The 21,567-nt window shown below is 42.5% G+C and overlaps 1 protein-coding gene across 1 annotated transcript in view; it reads right to left on the bottom strand.

Moving 5' to 3' along the window:
* Positions 1 to 21,567, bottom strand: part of SLC9A7 (solute carrier family 9 member A7) — a 148,922-nt gene that overhangs the window by 31,998 nt on the left and 95,357 nt on the right. Inside the window, exons 9-14 of the mRNA XM_072815820.1 lie at positions 20,342 to 20,430; positions 20,136 to 20,249; positions 17,553 to 17,664; positions 13,780 to 13,933; positions 5,240 to 5,299; positions 1,035 to 1,098 (exon numbers count right to left, since the gene is read on the bottom strand). Coding sequence (XP_072671921.1) covers positions 1,035 to 1,098; positions 5,240 to 5,299; positions 13,780 to 13,933; positions 17,553 to 17,664; positions 20,136 to 20,249; positions 20,342 to 20,430 — 593 coding nt within the window. The remainder of the gene's footprint in view (positions 1 to 1,034; positions 1,099 to 5,239; positions 5,300 to 13,779; positions 13,934 to 17,552; positions 17,665 to 20,135; positions 20,250 to 20,341; positions 20,431 to 21,567) is intronic.

Below are 21,567 nucleotides of genomic sequence, written 5' to 3'. Positions count from 1 at the left end.
TCCAGTCAGCTGTCCTAGTCTTTGGGTCCTCCCAGCTCAGGTGCCAGACATATGAGTGTATGAGTCTTTGGATGACTCCAGCCGCCAGCTCTCTCCTTGGAGCAAAGGCGAGCTGCCTCTATTATGCCTTTTCCAAATTCCTGACGAAGAGAATCCATGAGTAAAAGAAATTGTTGCTCACTTTCCTATGTTTGGTGCAGTTTTGTTATGCAGCAACAGTAACTGGAACAGATGGCAAAACCACAGGCCAGATTACTCCTCTCTGCCACACAGACTCTATCAGGAGTCTCTGCAGCAGCAGGGAGTCATCCCTGCTTGTCATACTCGAGGCTGCCATGGGGCTGCTCTGATCCCAGCCTGTACAACTTCCCTCCCTGGCACACTGTTCCAGGCTGTCACTGCTGCCACCACCCTGCCTAAGCCTTAGCTGTTAGCCTTGCTGTGACCTTCAGCCCTTGGGGGTGGGGGTGGCGGTGGGGGTGAGGGCGGCTGCTCTGACATTGCTGGGCTTGAGGGGAACTCAGTTGTAAAGGATCCCAGGCTCTGGAGGAAGGGGAGGGGCTCTAATCACCCACATCCTTCCTCTCTTCCTCAGATTCTGGGCTAGAGAGTCAGACCCCATCCCCACTTCCCCCTACCCGGGCACCACTGACAGACTCTGACCCACTGACAGTGAGCCAGTCGCCAACATATCTGATATATCCATTTTTGGAAGGCAGGCAGTCAGGGACTTAGCTTGAATACTCTTCCTGGCCAGCCTAACCCCTCAATATGTTGTTTAAGAACACCAGCTCTGGGGTCAAACCCTGGCTTCAGAACCTTCTAATTCTCTGACTGCAGATGGCTCACTTAGACTCTCAAACTTCAGCTTCTCATCTGTCAAATGGCGGTAACAGTCCCTACCCCATAAGGTTGCTGTCAAACTCACAGTGAGAGAATCCACGTAAAGATGTTTGGTCTATAGCAAATACTCAATAAATTTTAGCTACTTTTAAAAATGTCTTCCCCTGGAAGAAGCATCTCTTGTGACTTACCCCTTGTAAGACTTGAAAGCTGTCATTGTTGGGTGGTGGGTCTTGATCTGGGTCGACGCCAACTCTGTAAGTCACCAGGGAGAAAGACAAGGAGAAAAATGGAGAGTATTAGCTTGGACCATGGCAACCATGCTGGCTGAAAGTAGCCAAAAAGCTGACCATCTTCCAGAAGTGGAAGGAGTAGTTAGCTAAAAGAGGAGGAAGGCTGTCATGCAAAAGTCGTGAGAAAGAGGTCATGTACCATGTCAGATCCCAGGGGGCAGGAGAGGCAAGTAGTACTGTGTGCTTACACCCTATGCAAGGCCACTCGGGAGTGGCACCGGCTGGCAACTGTCCCTCTGCCTTCCTGCACCAAATGGTCCCAGTTATCCAAACTGGGGTCTTACTGCCCCATACCGTTTCCTTTCTGCTGCTTCCTCACGTCTGCCCTGACCTCCTTTTAATTCCCTAAACTTCTGATATGCAATTTTTCACATATCCAGGGCAGTGCCGGAAGAATTTATAGTGAATACCTGTATACCCACCACCTAGACTCTACCACTGGCATCTTGCTAGAGTTTCTTTACCACGTATCTATCCATATCTCTATTATTCATCTTATTCTTTAGATGCATCCAAATAAAAGTTGCAGACATCAGCACATGTCCCCTGAATACTTGAGCATGCATATCATTCATGTTTTCTCCAGGTAGCCCCATGTCCTCCTGCAACAGAGGTGACCTGAGAGGTGGCATGTTTAAGATCAACAACTGAAGGCAGAAAGAAAAAGCAAAGTGGCAAAATCCACTTGCAACAAATCCCACACTTTTGTTAGGGTAGTTGTCTTGACTTAGTAACACACCAGCTGTTGTTTTGTGCATCTGTTAATTCTCTCTGCCTGTACCCTCTTCACTCTGAGGTGGAGAACTGTGACATCGATCACAGGGTGATGGGGGAGAGAACAAAGAGGCCAGGAAAATTCTCTGTCTTCTCACACTCCCTCCACTGTTGCAAAGAACTGGAAACTGAGATCTCAGTTTTTGGCAGGTCTGCCTTGAGCTTGACGGGAGGCACCGACTGGCCTCAACCAACAGTCCACTACCAGGGTGCTGACTCCAAAGAGTGGTCCACAGACACAAAACCTCACGTGTGTGCATCCTACTTTTCTTCCTCTCCTTCCCTCTTTCCCACTTATGATGCCCAGGTCATTTCTTGAGAAGAGAGACTAGTAGAAAAGGTAAACAGTAAAGAACACAGATGTGCCTACCCTTTCAAAGCCAATCTCAACCCTGTTTTATTCCAGGTTCGTCAAGCACTGACCCAAGGTGTGTGCGCCCCTGAAAGGAACTATGGCAGGAGAGGGAATGGATGTCCTGTATTTTGCTGAAGGCAAAGTTTAAAACCACAAGATGAATCCATGTATTCATCAGATATTTGTTGGATGCCTATTATGGCAGGCACTGTTCTAATGAAAATCTAGTGTACCAGACACCAGATTTCCTCCCTATGGGCCTGGAGTTTGATAGGATCTTTGTAGTGAGTTGGATGGACTTTGCTACATGTCTAGGGGCTGCTTCCAGGTTGGAGGAGATTCTGAGGGTTGGAGGCTTGTCCTCGTAACTAGACATTATCCGAGGACCTTTAAGCAACAAATCTCATAGAGGTTTTCTGACACAAAATCCATCCAATTCAGGGGCCTCAGGGCTGCCCCTAAAAGTCACAGCAGAGCCTCAATGCACCTGATGTGTCTAATGTATCAAAATGTGAGAGGAGTGGTCACATATGGAATTCCTAGCTCTTGATTTTGAGCCTTCATCTGTTTTAGAGATGCTTAACACACATTCCACAGAGAAAAGTCCTCCATGTGGTAGTTTTGTCAGCATTTGTAGGATCAACAGCTAGGAATCCAACATTAGGCCTTATTCTGTGGATTCTATAGCAGCACAAAACCCCTTCATGGCAGACTAATTTACTTAGCTGAGCTCCCTGGTACAGACTCAGAGAGGCAGAGCACTGGTTACCCTGGTGTTTCTCAGACAGCCTACCAGAATGCCAGGTGACATAGCAGCCCTCAATCTAACCATAAGGCCTGACCATATTGTAGGGCAGAAGTAATGAGTTTATGTTACCTGAAGGGCATGAGGCACAATATGGCCAAGAATATGGCAGTCCAGATCTGCCACTAATAATCTCTTCTTTCTATACTGTGAATTTTGAAATAGGTGTCATTAGCTTTCATAAACAGCTTCCACATCAGCAAAGATAAAGCAAGTTGACTTTACTGGCCTAGATGAAATAGGAAGACTATGAGTAGGACAAAAGGTTAAGTATGCCCTGTATTACAATAATGAAAGTAAAGCCAAATATAATAAAAGCTGCCAAATGAAATTTAGCCCCCTCTATTCTTTTAACTGATCTCTATTAAGAGAGAAAAAAATTCTTGTTTAACAAGAATTCAATTCTGGTCGACAAGAACTGCTTATGAAGACTAGGCTGTGACTATTTTCATGCAAGTCCTGGCAATGTCAGTGGAGCTCCTCTATTTTCCTTGGGCCCATGTGGCCAGGCCAGAATTCAAAACAACAAATATAAAATGTTGAAATAACTTCATCAATTCACCAAAGCAGGGCCACCCTAACTTCATCTCAAACTCATAATGTTCAGCATTTTGTTTGGGGGAACTTGGGAGTAAGTCTAGATCCACACTATCCAGTAGAACTTTCTGCAACCATGGCAGTGGGCTAGATCTGCGCTGTCCAGTGTGCCAGCCAAGAGCCACATGTGGCCAGACACTGAGTTGAAATGTGGCTAATACGACTAAGGAAGTGCATTTTTACATTTCATTTGGTTTCACACCAAGTGAGAAAATAAAGCAGTCAAACTAATGTGCTCATTCTGGAATGAATAAATCTGGAAAGAACATGAATAATTTCCCTTCTAATATGATAATAAGTACATTCTGATTAGCTGCCTCCAAAATGCCATTGAAATCTCAGGAATTTTAGGAGTGTTCTACATTAACCGATAATTTTGCAAAAACGTGAATGGCTGAAGCCCTAAATAATTCGAGGACTAGGAGACACACACCTTCATGTAAAACCTTGGACACCAGGTCACAGTCTGAATTCTCACATATCCCCAGGGTAATAACTTGTCCTTTGCCCACAGGACCTTCCTTCCTGAAGGTGGGATATTTCAAAAGAAAGGGTCTCCTCTGCAACTTATCTGCTACCTACAGTCAGGCCTCCAAAAAGTGAATGTGTGTGTGTGTGTGTGTGTGTGTGTGTATTTTAAACAGTAGAAAAAAAAGTGTAAACCCAGGGAACTTAACAGCTTCCATTACTTATATGCACATCATTACAGTCCATCTGGAGCCTGGTGATAGTGCAACGTTCATACCCGATGATAAGCATCGTTGTTCTCTCCACTGCCCTCAGAGAGTGACGTACTTTCACAGTGGCAAGAACAGAGCTCAAGCCTATTCTGCATTGATTTATCTACCAGCACTGAGAATCAGATCAGAAACAATGCATGCTGATATAGACACAGGAAGGAAAAAAGAAACATTAAACTCTTCGCTCTGCTTGCCCAATGTCGCCGCTCTTAAGCATAATCCAATCATAAACTTGGATGGACACCGAGAGACAAACTGCATTAGAAGAGACTTTATCTTCTGTTTTTTTTAAACACTGTTTTTGTACCTTCTGATTGACCATGAGGTATGAGTACACAAACACATACTTAAAAAACTCAAATAGCATTGGTACTTAATTAAGATGATATAAGCCATACCCTAGTCATGGCTGAAATATAAAATTCTAGTTTTCTTTATGAATTAATTAAAAGCCTTGTTTACTAGATCATAAACAAGGCTTTGTGGAAAAAGTATCTGTGGCTCTGAAAATGGACTGCTCTCGACACTAAGCTCAGTTGTATAAGAAAGGAGACACTTGCCAACTTCGGCTTTGGTGTTGACACACATTGTCCAATATTCAGGGAAAGAGAACAGAATGTCAGGGACACCGACACATCCATCAACCCAGAGAAAGGCTGGAAAAGGGATTAGACTTGACCTGACCTCTTGCCCCTTTGCTAAAAGGGGCAGGGGGTTGGCGCACACAGGAAGCAAGAAAGGGACAAAACAGCATAAAGAGAAACATCTCAGGTTAGAAGGAGGAGAAGAGCCAGGCCCGGTTAATTTGTTTCTGAGGATGCCCTTGTGTCACCTGAAGTACTGCCAGCGGTGTTCATTCTGGTCCTCTTCGGAGGGCTCCTCGACGCCAACTCTGGGCAGCAGAAGAAGGGAACGTGAGTGTTATGGGGACAACAGGGGAGCCAGGAGCTCTGGGCACAGGACCTGGACCATGTCCATCAAAGAATAGGCTGGCTCACTCTGAATATAAATCCGTATCCTCTTATACTGTCCCCATTCTCTAAAACCCAGGGAGGTAGAACTGCTGCTAAATTCAAACTTAAAGCAACAGTATTAGGAGCTAGGTCAAATGAGGATCAATTGGGAATGAAGATAAAGCCTCTCAAAATATAATGTAAGGAAATCAAAGGAATGTATGCAACTCATAGAAAGTGCATTTATACAATTTTCCAGGTCACCTGTTTCATAAAGCAAGATACATCTGTACAAAAAATAGAAAACAAAGTTGCTACTAAACACATATTTGAAGCATTTACACATAATTTGACACATATTAGACAGAAAGAGCAAAAAGCACCATATTGTTGAAAACAGCAACAATACTTAAGAAGACAAAGATGGCCTTTTTTTTTTTTTGACAGAAGTCAGGAACCCAACTTCTGCTATTCTCTTTCTCTTGCACCTTAGAGTTAACATGGTCCATTTTTACCTGTCTTCACAATTTCTGGGTTATTCAGGGTGCATTGGAACTTTGTCATCGTACTAAGAGCAGGCACTACTGACAATCTTGGCACTACTGACATTTTGGGCCTGGGCCTCTACCTACTAGATACCAGTAGTGCCCTCCCACCCTAGGTGAGGCAAACCAAATATTTCCAGACATTGCCAAATGTCCCCTGGGTGGTAAACTGCCATCCATCGAGAACCACTGCGTTAACTCATGTGTTCTAAATTAGGGGTGGTATTGGCCCCATGGGTGTGAAAATTGGTTCTTGTGAGACAAAAAGTTTTAGCTAGTACAATGGTTTATAGCCCTCTAAAGCATGATAATACATAAACAAGTATACAGTGGATCTGTGGTATTTAAATTTCATTGGAAGAGGTCATCGGAGAAAAAACATCTTCCAAGGGCTCCGTGAAGGGAAACAATGAAAACAAGGTGGAAAAACATGGTGCTAGATAATGCCCATATTCTTGTGCTATGGCTATCCCCCAGAATATGCAAGTGAGAATGGGATGCTTTTTAACACGGTACTTTTAACAAGTCACATGCTCAGAATGTGACTCATACCAGACTATTTTACTGTAGAATTGAAAAATTATAACAAATTCCAGAAAAGCAAGCTGGACTCCATTAAAGTAAGATTCACTGATAAGAAAAATAGCAATAGTAGCAGTACTAAGGCTATTATTGGTGATGATAATATTATATTATACACAATACATATTACATATAATAATTGAGAGCTAACATAGACTCAATGCTTACTATGCACCAGATTGTACCTTTCTTTCTTTTTCAGATGGTATATTTAATTCTTTATCACATTTATTTTATCCTTACACTACTGTCCCCATCTAAATCGGTGGGGAAACTGAGTAAAGAAGCTAAATAAGTTGCCCAAGGTCACAAAGGTAGAAAATGGTAGAACCAAGACTGTGGCCAAGGCTCTCACACCCCAGAGCTCCAGTTCTTCACCTCACAGTACCTGCCCCCTCTTTTTAAAAAAAGATTTATTTATTTATTTGGCAGGGGAAGGAAGGGAGAGGAGCAGAGGGAGAGGGAGAGAGAATCTCGAGCAGACTTTGTGCTGAGCCCAACACGGGGCTCGATCCCACAACCCTGAAATCATGACCTGAGTTGGGACCAAGAGTCAGATGCCCAACCAACCAAGCCACCCAGGCGCCCTAGGATCCACCCTCTAATTACATGCTGGCACCCTTAATCACTTTAAAAAATATTCAGTTACAAATGCTATTACATAAAGAGCTCAGGGCTTCTCCCTGCCTTTATTCTTCAAGTTATCTGGCAAAGAGCTTTATCGTAAATTCTCAGTCTAACAGGATTATACTGAGCAGAGTATCCTTACTTGTCCTTGAGTGTTTGCACGACTGCACTCTAGAGTGCAAAGAGTACCTGTTCGTCTGACTGCCACACATGTGCCATTCCACCCCCACCATCACTACCACTTGACATGTGTGTCACCTGAAGCTGGGGTGCTCTAAACAGAACAGCCACCACGCTGCCAAAATGTGCTCTGGACACATACAAGGCGGTCTTTTTTTTTTTTAATTGCCAAAATTCTGCCTTTTGTGAATAACAACCTTTGCTCAAGGGACTACAAAAAAATGTAGTCTGTGCATTAATAGGAAATAACTGGAGCGTTCTGCCATTATGTTTTAAAATATTGATCACAACATACCAAAAAGCTAAGTTGGATTTCTGGAGGGCAGTGACCTAGCTTTGGATTTGTGGAATATTCATTTTTATCTTTTTTTTTTTCATTTTTATCTTATACGCAGACTAGTACATAGCCATGGTTAAAAATCACAACTAACTTCTAATTATTTAGGATGGAACTCCAAATCCCACCGTGGGCCTTTGTCTTCTGAGCAACCACTTAACACCACATGGTCTCTGTCAGTAGCCTGGAGAAGTAAGGAACAAGTAGGTATTGATTGTACTTTCGTCACAGAGGTCAAAACACCACGCTGAACTTCAGGGGGTTTCTGAATCAATTTAGAATAAGAAACTGGTTCATGTAAATGATTCACGGTCATGAAGTAACATCAGAAACCACAGGCCAGAAAACCCAATGAATCTCATTACTTTATTTCAGAGGGAACTTCTTTTCATGTGATCATGTGATAAATGTCAGTTTCTACACTTACATAATTACAATGTATTCATATCTGGGAAATGCAATGCACTAACACCATATGTATTGTCCACCTATTTGTTTCATTATGCTATCTGGGTAGAGTTGGACAGAAAGAAGAAAAAAATAAAGATAGGAGCAGAGATCAATGAAACAGAAAACAATACAGAAAATCAATGAAATAAAAAGCTAGTTCTTTGAAAAGATCAATAAAATTGACAAACCTCTGACAAGAAAAAAAAGAGAGAAGATACAAATTACCAATATCAGGAATGAAACAAGGAGTGTTACTATAGATCTCACAGACATCAAAAGGATAACAAAGCAATATTACAAACATAAACATGACAGCTTAGATGAAATGGATCAATTTCACAAACCACCACAATTCACCCAATATGGAACAGATAACCTTTTTTTAGATTTATTTATTTATTTATTTATTTATTTATTTATTTATTTGAGAAAGAGAGAGAGGGAGAGGGAGAGAGAGAGAGAGAGAGAGCAAAAGAGAGCATATGAGTGGGAGGAGAGGGAGAGAGGGGATCTCAAGCAGAATCCCCGGTGAGTGTGAAGCCCAAAGCAGGGTTTGATCCCACAACTCTAAGACCATGACCTGAGCTGAAATCATGAGTTGGACACTTAACTGACTGAGCCACCCAGGTGCTGCATGAAACAGATCATCTTAATAGCCCTTTAACTATTAAAGAAATTGCCTTCACAATTTAAAAATTCTTGCAAAAGAAGTCTCTAGGACTAGATGGTTTTACTGGAGAATTCCATTAAACTTTCAAGACGAATTAATGTCAATTCTACACAATGCCTTCCAGAAAACAGAAGAGTAGGGAACATGTCCCAGCTCATTTTGTGAGGCCAGATTACTCTGGAACCAAAAAAATAGAGAAAGGCAGTACAAAAAACAAACAAACAAACAAACAAAAAAAAAAACAAAAAAACCCAAGTGTAAACCAATATCCCTTATGAACACAGACCACAAAAGTCCTTAACAAAATAACAGCTAATAGAATTCAGCATTCATATAAAAATTTATACGCCATAACCAAGTGGGGTTTGTTTTAGGATAGTAGGACTTGTTTAATATTTGAAAGTTAGTTTTAAAATGAAGGGGAACGGGTGCTTAGGTGACTCAGTCAGTTAAATGTCTGATTCCTGATTTCAGCTTAGGTCATGATCTCAGGGTCACGAGACTGAGTCCTGTGTTGGGCTCTGCATTGGGCGTGGAGCCTCCTTGAGATTCTCTCTCCTCCCCTTCGCCCCTCCCCCCACTTACATGTGCACTCTCTCTCTAAAAAAAAAAGGGAAACTAATCAATGTAACCCACCATATTAACAGGCAAAGCATGGAAAATAATATGATCATATCTCTATAGAAAAAAGCATTTGATAAAATTCAACACCTGTTTATGATAAAAAAAAAACTCAAAAACCTAGCAATAGACAGAAACTCCCTCAACTTGATGATGATGAAGATCTACAAAAACCATACAGCTATATTACACTTATCGGTGAAAGACTGAATGCTTTCCCCTTAAAACTGGAAACAAGACAAGGATGTCAGCTCATGTCACTGTTACTCAACATCATACTGAAAGTCCTAGCCAGAGCAGTAAGTCGAGAAAAGGAAATAAAAGGTATGCTGGTTGGAAAGGAAGATATAAAACTGTCTCTGTTTGCAAATGATGTGATGGTCTATGTAGAAAATCCCAAAGAATTTACAAAACAAAACAAAACCCTCCTAGAACTAATGAGTTCAGCATGGTCACAGGATATAAGAACAACATAACAAAAACCAGGGGGCCTGGGTGGCTCAGTTGGTTATGCTTCTGACTCTTGGGTTCAGCTCAGGTCATGAGCTCAGGGTTGTGGGATTGAGTCCTACATCAGTGCTCTGTGCTGGCCATGGAGCCTGTTTAAGATTCTCTCTCTCCCCCTCTGCCCCTCCCTCTTCTCTCCCTCTCTAAAAAAATATAAAAACCAATTGTATTTCTATATTCTAGCAATGAACACATGGAAATTGAAATTAAAGATAGAATAATATAATTGCTCAAAAAAGAAGAAAGATTCCAATATAAATCTAACAAACCACGTACAGGCACTGTATGCTGAAAACCATGTAGCAGTGATGAAGGAAATCAAAGACAATATAAATAAATGAAGAAACATGCCATGTTCATGAATTGAAAGACTCAACATAATAAAGATGGCAATTCTTCCCAAACTGATACACAGGTTTAACACAATTCCTGTGAAAATTCCAGCAAGATTTTTTTTTTTGAGATAGACAAGCTTATTCTAAAACATATATGGAAAAGAACTAGAATAGGTTTACCAATTTTGAAAAAGAATAACGTGGTAGGGCTCACTCTACCTGATAGTAAAGTTTATTACATGACTATAGTTATCAGGACAGTGTGGTACTGGTGGAGGGTTGAAAGCATTCATCAACAGAGCAGAATAGAAACAGATTCACATGTATATAGCCAACGGGGTTTTGTCAAAGGAATAAAAGTAGTTCAATAGAGTAAGACTAGTTTTTTAAAAAGATTTTATTTATTTGAGAGTGAGAGAGCGTGAGCACGCTTAACTGGGGGAGAGGCAGAGGGAGAGGGAGAAGCAGGCTCCCTGCTGAGCAGGGAGCCTGATGTGAGGCTCCATACCAGGACCCTAAGATCATGACCTGAGTTGAAGGCAGATGCCCAACCGACTGAGCCACCCAGGAGCCCCAAGACTAGTCTTTTTAACACATTGTGCCAGAACTGGGTGGCCATAGGTAAATAAAATAAAACCTCAACCTAAACCTTGCATCTTATATAAAAATTAACCCAAAATGGACCATAGACTTGAATGTCAAGCATAAAACTAAAAAAGTTTCAAAAGATAACAGAAGAAAATCTTTAGGACCTAGGGCTTAATGGAATGTCCTTAGATGTAACACCAAAGGCACAATGCATAAAAGAAAAATAAATGATAAATGGCACTTCCTCAAATTTGAAACTTCTGGCCTATGACAGATTCCACTAAAAGGATGAAAAGACAAGTTACAGCCTGAGAGAAAATATTTGCAAATCACACCTCTGACAAAAGACTGGTATCTACTATAAAGAAAGAACTCTCAAAACTCAATTAAAAACTCCAAACAATCTAATTAGAAAATAGAAAGTTTGAACAGGTGTTTCACCAGGAGGAGATATATGAATGGCAAATAAGCACATGAAGAGATGTTCAACATCGTTAATCATTAGAGAAATGCAAATTAAGGCCACAGTGAAGTATTCCAACACACCTATTAGAACAACTACAATGAAAAATAGTGGCAACACCAAATGCTGGCAAGGATGCAGAGAAACTAGATCTCTCCTATACCCAGTCACATACATAGTCATTTCCTGGTCTCTCGCTGTATGCTAGCTGCTATGTTCTGGGTGCTATATATACATTACATCAATATTTCCACAACAATACAGTTATTTTATGTGTGTATATATACAGCTTCTGTGCCTCAGGGAGAGCTACCCAAACTCTCAGTGCTGGATAGGACAGTTTTAATGATCCAGTCCTGAAAAGGGTTATCAGAAGTGCCAAATGTCACAAGTCAACTCTCTCCATTCAGTGGGAAATTATTTGGTCCTATATATGTCTGTGGGGTAGAAGGCTTATAAACTAGCATGAAAAACAAACATGATTTAATCAGGCTCTGAGCCTCCAGGGTACCTACTGAGAGTGACCAAAGAGGAGCAGGAAGTAACCTCAGAGGTCAATCTTGAGATTCTTTAAAAAAAAAAAAAAAAAGATTTTATTTATTTGAGAGAGAGAAAGAGAGAGCAAGCATGAGCAGGGAGTGGGGGAGGGGCAGAGGGAGAGAGAGAAGCAGACTCCCCACTGAGCAGGGAGCCTAATGCAGGGCTCTATCCCAGGATCATGGGATCGTGACCCAAGCCAAAGGCAGACACTCAATGGCTGAGCCAACCAGGCGCCCCTAATCTTGAGATTCTTAAAGATTCTCAACTGTGTGCAGGGTAAGCCTCCTTTTTTACCCTTATTCTAACACAGAACAAGGCTGGTACCATCTTGCATGCCAGTTTAGAGGCAAAAATCTGTCCATTTTGTTCTTCAGGTTTATATTCCCATGATGAATTATTTCTCTTAATACTACTCTTGAGATTCACATCAGGAAATTGAAATTCTAATCATCCCAAATTTCACGACACAGAGGGAGGAGTCCCTGACGCAGGCAAACTTCTTACAGGTGGTAAAGCACAGTAGTCAAGGCTGTGGACTGGGTGGCAAGACTGCTGGAGCCCAAATCCTGGCTCATCCCCCTAAAGCTATGTGACCTGGGCAAGTTATTGCTCTATGCCTCAGTTCTATCAACTCTAAAATGGAGATGACCGTAGTAGCCTCTTTATAGGAATGCTATGAAGTTGGTCTTAATGCAGGCCTGGCATTTTGTACAACGCCTGCATCACACAAGCGTCAGCTATTCTATGGCTGCCACCAATTAGCCCCACATAGGTTCTGCAGAGCCACAAGGAGCCCAGATATGGTGCCGCTGGCAGAGGCCAAGCCCAGGAATCCCTGCCTGCCATCAGTACACAAGTCCTTGATGGGGAGGAGGTGGTGGAAACTATTCTCTCAAATTCCAGTTTTCTCCCAAATTCCAGTCCCCCCACCCCCGACTCTAAGGATGACCACGAGGTCTGGATAAGCTCTCTCCTTCAAGCTAGGTATGCTCTGCAGTTGTCAGTCTGGTGCTTTCTATGCTCTAGAGAAGGAAAAAAAAGCTAAAGGCCCGCAGAGGAAGAGGAAAACACTGCCACCTGGTGGCTCTTCAGAGTATTCTTCCCTGCACCCATGCACGCCCCGAGTGTTGTCGCGCTCTGATCACAATCACTCTCTGCAGACTCCAAACTGAGGGATGTGGTGGGAGCACCTCCCATGAGGCAGAACACATACAGTGAGGCCTGAAGGGGCTGGTAGAAGATCTGACAGCCTGCTTTCATTTACCATTCAGGGAAACTGAGGCCCAAAGACAGGAAGGGCTTGCCTTGAAGACAGAGCCAGAGTTAGGCTCTGTGACTCGTGACCTCTGTTCCAGCGTCATCTTTACTGTCAGGTGCTGGGGCTCACAAGCATACTTTGCAATTCAAACGCTCGTAAAAAAAAAAAAAATCAACTTTAGATCAGTGCTCTCCATCCTGATACAGCTGCAAAACCACAGGCGGGGAACATCCAGGAGGCTGCAACAAATGAGGGTTAGGCAGGAAATGTCACCTCTGTGCACTCGAGTAAGAAGTAACAGAGCAATTTCCTCCTAGAAACAAAACTCAAATTGCCTCTTTTTATTTCTGGTGGATGAGATTATTTCGGAGGACTTAGTTTGATTTGAAAGGACTGTGAAATGCCAGACGTTGCCAGCAGTTATGTCCGTTCTATTGCCTGCAGCTTTAGGACTTTTGAATTCTTGCCCTAATGTCACTGTTCTAGCAAGGTCTGGATATTTCAAAAGCCTTGTGTTTTCGTACTGACAAAACTCTTAATGACCATCTTTTTTCTTGTGGAAAATCTGACATTCGGAATTTTTACATATTGTTTTTTAATTGCTCCCCCAAACCAAACAAAACCCCATAAAAATCTTCCGAACACTAGGCTGTCTCACACCTGGGTGAGCACAGTGACACAATTAGACATGAAACTGGCCATGGTTTCAAACCGACCTTATGTTAAGCCATGACAACATGGGTGTTGTGCCTCCGCCAATGACCCAGACGGTGAAGAAGACGATGAGGAGGGTGGTCGTGAACATCATCTGGCGAGCATAGGATGCTGTGTCTCGGATGGCCAGTGCAAATGCCATTGCCCCCCTGAGGCCTGCAGGGACCAAAGAAGAGGATTTGGTTATAAGGCCAAATGACAACATGTCCTGGAATCCACTGCTGCCACTCGGGGCTAGTGAACTATATCCACGTATGGTTTGCAAGTCAAGTTGTCTTCTTCAGAAAGAAGAAAAGGGAATATGGTTTTCTCCAGTTGGAAGTTTTCTTCTTGTAAAATGCCCAAATGTAATGAGAAAAACACAGCAGTACTTTGTATAACATATTCTAGGATAATAACACTCTTATTACTGAAACAGTTCTCGTGCTTGTAACATGAAGTAAAAGGAAATGTAAATAAGAAATAACTAACATAAGCTCTCTAGGTCTGTGATCCAGGCACTCTACAGTCATTATAAACTTAAGTAACAGGCTAGGTATGAATATGCCAAATGCATATTTGTGGCCTGTGTGCCATGAACCACAGAACAATTCCACATTTCCTTAGCAAAGCAACACAAAGAAGAAATGATATAACCTGATCTCCATCAAGGGTTGGAAACTTTTCCTGTAAAGGGTCAGATATTAAATGTTTTATGCTTTGTGGGGCAAGGGGAAAAAATCAAGGATACAGTGTGGGTACTTATATATACAAGAAAAAACAAATTTCCACAAAATCTTACCAATGGAAGCCAAGAATAGAATAATAATAATGGAGTACAATTTGTTATAATATAGGTGCATTAATGAAAACAATGGAATTCTTTTGGAGGAGTATATTTCACTTAATTGGATTTCAGAGTTAGGATCCCCTGTCATTAGATTATAGATGTCCATCCGTAAAGGCCACTCTTAGCCATGGAGTATATGAAAATGGGAAGCAGCCAGATTTGGCCCAGGGGCTATAATTCACTGACCCTTCATTCACATGAATGGGTATTAAGATTGAGCACCAAATACTTGTGGTGAGTACAGCACAACCTATAGAGAAGCTGAATCACTATGTTGTACATCTGAAACTAACGTAACATTATGTGTCGATTACACTAAAAAACACCCTGAGGAAGATAAATTAAATTTGTGAAGCTAAGTATATTCATACTCACCTTTAATTTTGAAAGCATATGTTTTGATCTACATAGTACAACACTCACAAAGAAGTGAAACAATAGTAAATATTTTTAATATATATTTACAAATGTTTGTTCTATGTGAGTTTTCATATTTTCATCTTGCATCAGATTTTGTTACATTTAATGTTGTTTGTTTAAAAAAATATTATGCCCACACATTTTCATGTTTATCTAAGCTCTTCTGTTCCTTCTTCATACTATGATCATCATTTATTTTATAGTAAAGACTGAATCCATGGTCTTTAATAGATAATATGGTATAAGTTCCTGTTCACTGGGGGGAAGACTGTGTACATTTTATGAGAGAATGAGAAGTTATTCCCACTATATCTGTTTGTGTAGGTGTTCCTACCTTTCCTAATAATTTTGTAAATTCACTAATCTGAGAACTTCACGATTTACCACAGAATGATTCCAAAAAGTGACATGAAAAAACAGAGCAAAGTTAATGTTTTCTGTGCTAGTGAAATACTTATACAGATTTAGATTGCCTGACAGCCAGCTTTGTCAATGATCAATATCTAAGCCTCTAAAGGGATGTTGTCTCAAAGAAGAACACTTGGGGGTCAGAGATAGACAATGTGTACTACATTTGTCTTTCTCTTATTAGGTAAATACTGTAAGCAAAATGAAGGAGAAGCCTTGGGTTTTTCATCACTTTAAAGAACTGAGTTCCTTTCAATGGCAAGATTGCTCCCAGCAGGAAATAATTTTTACAGGAGATATCTTTAAACAGCTCTGTGTATTTCTCAGTCTTTTAGTACAGAAAATAATGAACATATTTTAAGTTTGTCTAGGTGACTGAGTTATCTCCAGCTGGTCTTGCTCTTTTCCAGCAGTACTTTCTGAATATGTAAGGAGGATCTTGGCATGCCCTCCTGAGAAACCTCTAAAGTTGCCCAGCTGCTCTTGAGTCAAGCCCAAACTCTTTGGCACAGCACTGGAGCTTCTCTGTGGTCCAGACTCCAATAGTGGTTCTCAGAGTGTGTTCCTCAAACCAGCAGCAGCCAAGAATATATGAGAAATGTAAGTTCTTGGGGCCCGCACCAGAGCTGCAAAATCACTGGTGGTGGGGCCCGGCAAGGTGCTCTAACGAGCCCAATTGGTGGTTCCTATATAGCCTAAAGGCTCCCAGCAGCCTAGATGCAGTTTCCCCATCCAACCTTACCCTCTTTCTGCATTACCCTGCATGTCTTACATTGAAACCACACTGCTGTCCTTCCTGGAAAAAGCCACGCCTGGCAATGCTCTCCTGTTTCTCCAACCCACTGCCTCACGAGAGCCATCTCTCGAAAGCCCAGGTTGAAGGTTACCCCCTTGGTAAAGATGACCCTAGGCCCTCCTCTTCTCCACTTTGACTCCATACTTTTTAGGTGCAATTTGTCACCCTCTCTCCAGAGACACTTAGCTCTTTGCACACCTTCCTCCCCCACAGGGGACTGTGAGCCCTGCAAGGAGGCTGTCTTTGTATCCTCCAGAACCCAGAACTGTGGCTTATAAAAAGAATGCTCCATGAACGTGTGTCAGAGTGAAAGGGACTCATTGTGGCAGGCTGCATGTTTAAGTGCAGATGTAAGCACATAGTACACAGAGCAACTGCTTTGCCAAGCAGTGCCTATTGGTGAGAGTTAGGAGTTAGGTAAGACTCTGAGGCCCCTGAGCACTACTACGTAGCAGTAAGACGGCTGCTGCTCACTTTGCCTCTTGTGCAGCCCCTCCCCATCTCCCACACAGGACAGAAGTACCTTGAAGGATCACTGTAGCCTTTTGCCCTACCATCTCCTCCCTCTGTTCTGCAAAGATGCTCTAACTTGGCTCTTGTCTATAATGTCTGATGCTTACCACCATCAGCTCATGCCAATTGCTCTCTCCTTCCTTTACCTCCACATACTTTACTGTCCTTTGTCTGCTCAGTGGCTTCTGCACACTTCTCAGCTTTACAGTGGGGGGGGGCGGCATCTGGGAGATAGTGTAAATTAAGCAGAACTATCATAGCTGTTAACTTCTGGTTTGGGGCTCATCTTGTTTATGCAAGTGGGTTTTTTTTTTTGGTTTTTGTTTTCTGCTTCAGAAAAAGTTGGAGCTAGGAAGAACCTCAACTAATTAGTTCAATTTCATTATTTTACAAGAGTGGATACTGTAGCTGGGAGGTACTGAGTGACTTGGCCTGTGTTCTTTTTTAATTAAAGGCCTATCTCCTTTCTAATTCTAGATCTGGAGCCCTTCTGGAAGATTATGAACATCTACTAGAAAACTATCAAGTACTTTAAATACTTCTATATCTTCAGGTACTGTGGGTGGTAGAGATAAAAATGAAGATGTGTCTATTTTAGGGGAGAATGTTCACATTTGGTAGTATGGCTTGCAAAATCATATTAACTCTGTTTAACTCTGTGTACGTTGGTCTACTCAGCACTGTGGGGGGATACTAAAGAACCAGGAATTTGAACTTCTATCTCTTTATGAACCTTATCAATGATATTTTAATCATGCTAACATTCCTGCCAAACAAAATGCATTTTCTTTACATTTATGGGTTTTTACCTGAAAACATCATCATGTGTTGAAAGTTCCAGCCAATCTTATGCCTTCTGCCCAAGTTGAGGAAGAAGGAGAGCGGGTAGATGTGTGCAGCTCTGCCCAGAAAGATGGCAACCTAACCACCAGGTGGAGGTTAAGGACCCAACAGGTATCTAGAATGGTACCTTCCCCCAGCCTCTGGCAGAGAGGAGAATTTTAGGGATGCTGTGATACCTCATGACCAGGAGATAACTGCACAAAGAGTAGGAGGGTAGCACAAGGCAGCCAGGCTGTCTAGTCTCCCTCAAAGTGAGCCTCAGCCACAGGTGGGGATTCAACTAGCCAACTTTCCCAACCTCCTGGCTCCCAGAGGTAATTTCTAACCCATTAACTGTGTTGTTGGAACTTCTTGATGTAATTAGCCTGGTGTGGACCAAGTCTCCCGGTCTTGGGTCCAGAAAAAAGCACGGGTACCCCGGCAGGGATGTGGGGGGGGGGTGTTGAGAGGAGTAAACAGTGGTGTGGGCTCCATAAGAAGGAGAGTCAGAAGAACAAACGCCTAACCCCTGGGGTCAAATGGTAAAGAGCAAGTTTTCTGGGCAAGAGTTCATAAGCCTCGGTCGGAAGTAAACAGTAAGGGTCCCAAATGACCAGGAAGATGCTACGAATGAGAAAGTTAAAGTACTGGGTACACTTAAGGAGCATTCTTACTCCTCCCAAGACTCAAGGGGAGGTGGTGGTGGGGGCAGGGGGGAAGATCTCTCTCCCTGAGGGGCTCAAATGTCTTGACAAGGAAACACGGGAGCCTGGAAGGCAAAGAATTCCGGGAAATAGGGCATTTGTCAGTTGCTGAGCTAAGCCCAAAGCCCAGTGGAGAGAGCTGCAGGCTGCCCTGGTCACAGAAGGAAACCGCCGTGGGAGCCGCAGGGCCGGGAGCTTCCGGTTCAGCCGAGCACCAGCTGCCGCAAGCTACAGCTGCCTCAGACAGAAGCAAAGGCCCAACGGTCTTCTGCCTTCTCTGGGGTAAAGGGCTGCCTGTTTTTTTCTGCTTTCAGCTGGGTTCCCTACCCCCCTTGGTTCTGTGTTGGGCTGTTTTGTTTTCAACAGAAGGAGACAGGTCATGCTTCGAGAGCTTCGAGAGCATCCCAGAAGCCACGTGAAGCTCCTCAAGCGCTCAGGGGCCTTCAGGATTCCAGAGGGCCCTGCTCGCCCTCCCGGCCAGGCCCTCCTCTGTAAACAAGAGCTGCTCTCTCACTCTCCCTCACAGGATGCTATGCTAGGAATGCAAATCCAGAGGATGTGCAAGGTCTCTCTGAATCAAAAATGAGAACACTGAGCCCCCAGATTTTTAGCTGTGAGTCTGGTGAGTGGGCAAGACCAACGAAGAGCCCCAGCTGAAGCAGCTAACACTCTAACCGGAAGGCCTCCACATGGCAATAGGCCACTGTCACTATGGAGCTGGTTAGGGAATGCCACCTATTCCTGTACTGTAAATGAATAGCCCAGAAGAGGAAAAACACTTCTTTTCTTCAGGTTAGCTGTGAGGCATCAGAAAAGGCAAGAGGAAATTCCCAGCAATAGGGAACGCCGGCTCAGCATTTTGAAATCCAGGCTGAGCTGGACTGCTATGGTTCCAAGCCCCAGAGAAGTTTACTTCAATAAAAACAATAGGATCTGAGGCAAAGTGATCAAAACTCTGAGCTGGCAATCCAGTGCTGGGCATTCACATCCCTCCTTCCTCGAGAGAAGCCAATCCCCAAAACTGTGCCTTTCTTCCAAAAACTGTGCTCACAATGGATCTAAGTCAAAGAATCAAGTATTTTTCCACTTTGTCTTTTCTTCTTCTTCTTTTTTTTTTTGGAAAAAAAGAAGTCTTTTTCACTGTGTTCTATAACAGCAGGGACACTCCACTGAAAGCATGTTCATTTGCCTGCAGGCTTCTTTGGGCAGCCTGCACCAGTGTGCAGTCTACAAGAGTAACAGAACCTTCAGGTCTTTCCAGTTGGGAACCTCCTGGATTGGAACTCAGGCAGTAATGAAATAAAAAAATGATTCCGGCACTCACACAGTTGACAACTTCTGCTAAGAAGAGTACTTTACAGGGCAAGTGGGTGGCTCAGTGGGTTAAACATCTGACTCTTGATTTCAGCTCAGGTCATGGGCTCGGGTCCATGTCAGGCTCCATGCTCAGCAGAGAGTCTGCTTGTCCCTCTCCCTCCCTCTTTCTGCCCTTCTTCCTGCATGCATGTGCACATGGACAGACTCTCTTTCTCTAAAATAAATTAAGAAATAAAGTCTTTAAAAATAAGTAAATAAATAAAAAGGCTGCTTTACAAAACAAGCTACCACCTGCCAAGCACCAGTGTAACAGAAAAAACACCTTACACAGAATATGCAGAAAAGGACAACCTTAGATCAAATGCTAACCCTTAAATCAAATATATTTAGCTTTATGAACCACGTAAGCCTTCTCTTCTCTCATCATGAAAACACCATGAACTAGCACTTGGCTCAGTCACTCAACCAGAACAGAAATTCTTCTTATTAGAGTTTCCCCAGCAGTGGTCACCTGTACACATAGAAAACAGAAGAGCCGAAAAAGGATACAAAAGCTCCAATGATGAAAACGGGGCTGAAAACATGCTTCTGGAAGGTAAACAGCGCCAGGCCCATATAGGAGAAGATGAAGTTCTCGGCCAGAAAGTGTAACACCTCAAAGAGCTGCACAGAACGGGAAAAGGAAGCCGTAAACCCCGTGGGTCTCCTCCCTTGAATTCACAGGTAACTTGTGAAGACCGAGGGTTCACTCTCACCTGCTTTGTTCGACTTCTTGATTCCACCGACAGATTGTTGTAGGTGTAATGAGCCTGTGTGATTCCACAGAAAAGGACCGCCACAACACCTGGTAAGAGATTTTTTTTTAAAGAAAGGAAAAACATCAGTGGGAAAAAAAAGAAGCAGGAAAAAAATCCCCACTGAAACAAAAACTTAAGGTAGGCTAGCCCAACATATCCAACTTTCTGGATAGTTTGGAAAGTTCCCTATTACTGAATGCTCCCCTACCCCCACTACTCATATCAACTTTTCCTTCTTTTCTGACTGTCCTCCTTCAAGGTGAAGGTCCTCGACTTCCCTTCTTGCTCCACTTTTAAGGGCATTCTCTCCCCTCTTCTGCTCCTGCTGAATTTGGCACTTAGCTTTCATTCCTTCAAAGCGGCTGTGGGGGCACCGGTGGCTCAGTCAGTTGAATAGCCAGCTCTTGATTTCGGCTCAGTTCATGAGCTCGGGGTTGTGGGATTGAGCCCCGTGTCGGGCTCCATGCTCAGTGGGGAGTCTGCTTGAGAGTCTCTCTTTCCATCTCCCTCTGTTCCTACCCTCTGCTCTCTTGCTCAAATAAATAAATGAATAAATAAGTCTTTTAAAAAAAGAGAGACCATGAGGGCCCATCATATCCTTTTTGTCATGTTCCTCTCTGTTCTTAGAAACCATGAATTTGATTGCGAGCAAATCCTTTTTTCTATTTTTACATGGATGTGGGCTTCAGACAAAATGGATCCAGAGTACTGTTCCATTTATCCAAGCCTTGATTACCTTGATTTCTGATTAATGGTAACCATTATGTTGTGCAAGACAACTGACATACCTAGCCTTTGTCTATACATTTACAGAAAATTGTCAACTTTTAAAGAAGTGGGCTATTTTATAATGCTGCATGTAAAGATATGTTGCAGTATTTTGCAAAGAGGATGAAAGAGCTTCCCAACTATCTAGATTATGTATAATAATTGTACTTGAGTTTTCTAATGGAAAAATTCAGTGATTTTTTTTTGATGAGAGAAATGTGAGGAACTAAAACCACAAGGTTACTTATACCAGTAATACCCGAAACTGGCATCATAAGAACATAATATTGAAAAACAATGATTAAATAGACCAGAGACAAAACAAGGACAAACTGTGTTCACACTTATCTGAGTAAATACAAAGTTAATCTTACAAGGACACAGATTTTGTTTGTTATTGTTACTACCTGTAAAAT

Source organism: Canis lupus, chromosome X (assembly GCF_048164855.1).
Source record: "Canis lupus baileyi chromosome X, mCanLup2.hap1, whole genome shotgun sequence".
NCBI lineage: Eukaryota > Metazoa > Chordata > Mammalia > Carnivora > Canidae > Canis > Canis lupus.
This window is presented reverse-complemented; position numbering and strand designations above follow the sequence as displayed.